Genomic DNA, 5,290 nt, shown 5'->3' on the forward strand with positions numbered 1-5,290 from the left:
AAGGATAGGGACCAGTAGTTACGGTGACGATGTGTGGTTAAGATAAAGATTGATATTTTGTTGGTAATGATAAGTGATTGAAGAACAAATGGTAAAAATTAGTTCACACTGTCGATTTTATCTGCCACAGACTCATTAGTATAATGTCAACATTGATGGAGTATATGATTCATGCCTTTTATGTAAAGAGTAAAACAAAATTAAGTAGCCCTTTGGATTATGTTGAAGCAGAATTTGATATATCCGCCTGTCAGATAAGGATATGCCAATTGCAATTAGGCACTTGCATTATATAATCAGGAACCCAGTATCAGAAATACATGCATTATGATCGGGCAACCACTATTAGCAAGTACACCTGGATTGTTATTGAGCACCCGGTATCAGGAAAACGTGCATTATAATCTAGTACTTGATGTTAGTTGTTTGCAACATTTGAATTAGCGAACTCTTTCATGTAATTTGTGCTCATTCAAGCACGAAATCAACTGCAGGTATGAAGTTGGTGTATTTGATTCTGATGATGATGCATGTCAATTTCTTTTTCAATTGAAGAAATGCTTTTCAAATAAAGAAACAAATCCGAATCGGTAATTATTTTTGTTTTTACTATTTATCATACTTTATATTAAGAGGCTGACACATACAAATTTATTAAACATTATTCGCAGAATAATCATTTACAAATTCCGAGATTTAAATATTTTAATAGTTAAAAACATAATCATAATTACATTCGATCAAGTAAAATTATACATGATCTTTAAACGGCTTTCAAGTTCACAATTTCACATAACATATTCTCTGCACAAGGTGCGTTTGGTATTAGAGTAATTAATGTCTAAGAGACATATTTGTTCGAATCATCTTATAGGAGCAGATAAAATACAATTATTCAGTGCATAATAAGCTGGTTGCTTTAGCAATTGGTTGCTTTCAAAGTTATTATTTTACATCACACGATATAGATCTATAAAACAGTTTCGTTAAAAAAACATCACTCATGACACGTGTAGGTATGTGTAAGTTTTCTTCAACGTTTTGCTTTTGCTCGTTTTAACACTTGTGTATGTATAGTATGTACTTCATATGCTCTGTAGCTCCCTCTACAGCTGATAGCCACGCTGGTTAATAATCATGTCAATACTGAACTGTGAATCATAATTTATGATAATTAATCTAGGCTCGTAGATGATGCTCGACGCCATTAGTATTTCTGCCGATACTATTCATGCATAATGTATAGCAGATTATCAATTATTTATGCATGAGTATAGGTCAGATTATATTAATTCGTGAGAATATAAATCCTGATTCGACCATACCAGTTTTATCAGGTTAATGTTGGTACCGTACATCTTTCTCTGTCCAATGCGGTTTCATCTTTATATACAATATGACCAGTATTAAATTATTACAATACTTATGGTGAGGGGATGCAGCAGGATTGATGTATGCTTGTTGAATTGAGTATTTGTGACGGTGTCTTCAAGATGGCGGCTACCGTATTGTGCTTTAATAGCTGATAATATTGTCTTATCCGATATGTAATCTGGTCAATACGTGTCAAATTAATGGAACCAGCGATACAATTTGTTTCTAGCTGATCAATGCATAAGTAATGTTAACAACGCGTTTCTTCTGATCTCGACTGTTTAATAACACTCAACGAACATGGCTATGTATCAACGACAAGCTAGCACACACATTCCGTACAGAATTGCAGTACTGTTTTTGATTTGCTTTCTACTACCATGGACAAATGCAGCAAACACAGGGGTAGATGTGTCATCACCAATAAATCCGGTAGTTGATGGTGGAATTCTAGCCATCAATTGCAATGTACAAAATATGCAAAGCGACTATACTGTTCATTTCTTGCGTGTCGTTGGAAAGCGTAATGAACAAATAACAGTTGGCGATAGCTACATGCAATCATCTCTTCTGCATCGTGTTTTTCTTGCAACACGTCCATTCAGTGGAGGTACTGTAGTTTACTTCTTGACTCTAGTAGGCATTTCCTTGGAAGACAAAGGTAAATATATTTGCAAAGTAACATCTTTGATTGATGGGTCCTCTATTGAGCTTGCAAAAGACTCAGTAAATGTTGAAGTTTACTCGTTACCAAATAGGATGTATCCAACGTGCCAGCAAGCGCCAGAAAAATCTGTTTTTACCGAAGGTGAAAGACTATCACTTACATGTAATTCCGAGAAGGCATATCCTTCAGTGCATCTGAAATGGAGCTGCAGCAACAGAGATGTTACTATTCTAGATCGCAATTTTACTAATGAAAATATGGTATCTTCTGAACTCGCAATTCATTTATCAAGAATACATAATCGAGCAGTATTTACTTGTAAACTAAGTAGTATTGGATTTCCTGACATGGAAAGGTCTTGTCAGATTGGTCCTCTATCAGCCTCGTCGTTTGCGAAATGCGCTGAAACTGAAACCAGTGGTTCATCACCAAAGGTTGGTTCCAATGATATTGCTGTACACGAAGCAAAAGCATCAATATCCGGCGAGTGTAATCATCCCTGCTCTTCTGAAAATAAACACACGGTTTTATATTTAGCCGCAGGTACGATGGGAGCAACAATTTTAATGCTCACATTCCTGACAACAACGGTAATTATGTGTTGCAAATTCCACAAAATAACCTCTGAGATAACACAAGCACACGGGAGCGTGCCACTTGTTGATGGGAATGAGCCAATGTATGTGTCATTACAGAGGCGTCCTGAGTCTGAAAGAAGCTCGATTTATTCACCTTATATGACGCGTCCGGAACCCGACCGAAGTTCAACCTATTCTTCATACATGACTGTGGAAGATCCAAGTAATCCTGGCAATAATGTGATGATGCCGAAGGAAGTATTTGATGAATTTTACAGATCACTCAGTTTGAAGAAAGGTGAATCAAGAAATTGAAAAATGCGTGCGAATCAGTTCCGAAATACAATTATTTTGATAGTTTAAAACATTAAAGAAATAAACTGGAAATTGTGAACATTACATTCAGTCGTGTAATATTAAGCATGATCTGTAAACGGCTTTCAAGTTTCACAAACGTATTCTCTGTTGTATGAGCGCTAGTTACTTCCGGTGTTAGCAATTAAGAATATTTCAAAATTAACACCATTCACAGGCGTTTAGGAGACATACTTCTATAACCACCTTATAGGAGCAGATAGTGAAAAATTATACAGGTCATAATATAGTCATAGCAATAAATTATAAGTCTAAAAGTTGGTTAATACTTTTAAGCAATTACCGTCATTTAAATTTATTATTATACATCACACGATACAGATATTTATTATTCCGTTGTAGAATATAACACTTGTGACACGTGTCGGTATAATTATGTAAGTTTTGTTAAACGTTTTGCTTAGAGTCTCTTTTCAACACTGGTGTATGCATAGCATGCATTACATACGCTCTCTAGCTCCCTCTATTGCTGATGACCACGCAGTTGGAATAAATCATGTCAACACTGAACAGTGAATCATAATTTATGATAATTAATCTAGGCTCGTAAATGATGCTCGACGCCATTATTATTTCTGCAGAAAATATTCACGCATAATATATTACAGATTATTAATTATTTATGCATGCGTATAGGTCAGATTCCGTTAATTCATGAGAATATAAACCCTGATTCGACCAGACCGGTTTTGATCAGGTTAATGGTGGTACAGCTTTCTTTGTTTACTCTGGTTTCATCTTCATATATATATGATCAGTATAACATTTATTATTACCATGCAACGGTGAGGGGATGCAGCAGGATTGATGTATGCTTGTTGAATTAAGTGTTATTTTGACGGTGTATTCAAGACAAGATGGCGGCTATCGTGTTGTGATTTAATATCTGATAGCGTTGTCTTCTTTGTTTTGGAATTATACTGGTTGATACGTACAAAATTCACGAAACCAGATAAGTATGTTATTTTTTTTTTTTTTTTGCTTACATAGCCATAAAGCAATTAACAAAATAAAATCCACCGAACATGGATATGTATTGTTCCTATATACTTAGCAGACAACCGCGGTACATAACTGCAATGCTGTTATGCTTCATACTTGCATGGATAGATGCAGCAAACACAAGGGTAACTGTAACGTCGCCAATAAATCCGGTAATAGAAGGTGGAATCCTAGCCATCAATTGCAATGTAGAGAATATGCAAACCGACTATACTGTTCATTTCGTACGTGTGATTGGAGAGCGTACCGAACAAATAACAGTTGGTGATAACTACTTGCAATCAGATCTTCTCCAGCGTGCTTTTCTGGCAAAACGTTCATTCAGTGGAGGCACGGTGACCTACTTTTTAACACTGGTAAATATTTTTGTTGAAGACAAAGGTAAATATATTTGTAAAGTAACCTCGTGGATGGACGGATCTGCCATTGAGCTTGCAAAAGATTCAGTAAATATTGAAGTATACTTGTTTCCAAGTAGGATGTATCCAACATGTCATCAAGCGCCTGAGAAATATGTTTTTACTGAAGGTGACAGAATGACACTTACATGTTCCTCTGAGAAAGCACACCGTCAGTGCATCTGAAATGGAGCTGCAGCAACACGGATGTTACTATTCTAGATCACAATTTTACCAATGAAAATATGGTATCTTCTGAACTCGCGCTTCAAATATCAAGAATACACAATAGAGCGGTATTTGTTTGTAAAATAACTAGTGTAGGATTTCCGGACATTGAAAGGTCTTGTCAAATAGGTCCTCTCTCGGTCTCGTCGTTTTCTAAATCCTGGAACTGAAACCAGTGGTTCACCCCCAAAGGTCAGTTTCAATAATATTGCTGTACATGAAGGAAAGGCATCAATATCCGGCGAGTGTAACCAATGCTCTTCTGAAAATAAACACACGGTTTTATATTTAGCCGCAGGTACGATGGGAGCAACTATTTTAATGCTCACATTCCTGACAACAACGATAATCATGTGTTGCAAATACCACAAAATATCCACTGAGATAACACAAGCACACGGGAGCGTGCCACTTGTTGATGGGAGTGAGCCCATGTATGTGTCGTTACAAAGGCGTCCTGAGTCTGAAAGAAGCTCGATTTATTCACCATACATGACGCGTCCTGAACCCGACCGAAGTTCAACCTATTCTTCATATATGACTGTTGAAGATCCTAGTAATCCTGGAAATAAAGTGATGATGCCGAAGGAAGTATTTGATGAATTTTATAGATCACTCAGTTTGAAGAAAGGTGAATCAAGAAATTGAAAATGGTGTAAAACTGTTTA

General features: G+C 36.3%; 1 protein-coding gene across 1 annotated transcript; it reads left to right on the top strand.

Annotated features, from left to right (window-relative positions):
* Positions 1-1,000: 1,000 nt before the first annotated feature.
* LOC140142568 (uncharacterized) lies at positions 1,001-3,320 on the top strand. The gene has a single exon (XM_072164562.1). It carries the CDS (start codon positions 1,675-1,677, stop codon positions 2,932-2,934), a length of 1,260 nt encoding a protein of 419 aa, XP_072020663.1. The 5' UTR covers positions 1,001-1,674; the 3' UTR covers positions 2,935-3,320.
* The last annotated feature ends 1,970 nt before the right edge of the window (positions 3,321-5,290 follow it).

The sequence above is a fragment of the Amphiura filiformis genome, chromosome 20 (assembly GCF_039555335.1).
Source record: "Amphiura filiformis chromosome 20, Afil_fr2py, whole genome shotgun sequence".
NCBI classification, from domain to species: domain Eukaryota; kingdom Metazoa; phylum Echinodermata; class Ophiuroidea; order Amphilepidida; family Amphiuridae; genus Amphiura; species Amphiura filiformis.

What these genes read in the sequence shown, in the direction of transcription:
- LOC140142568 (XM_072164562.1), top strand. Translation starts at nt 1,675, where the DNA reads ATGGCTATGTATCAACGACAAGCTAGCACACACATTCCGTACAGAATT.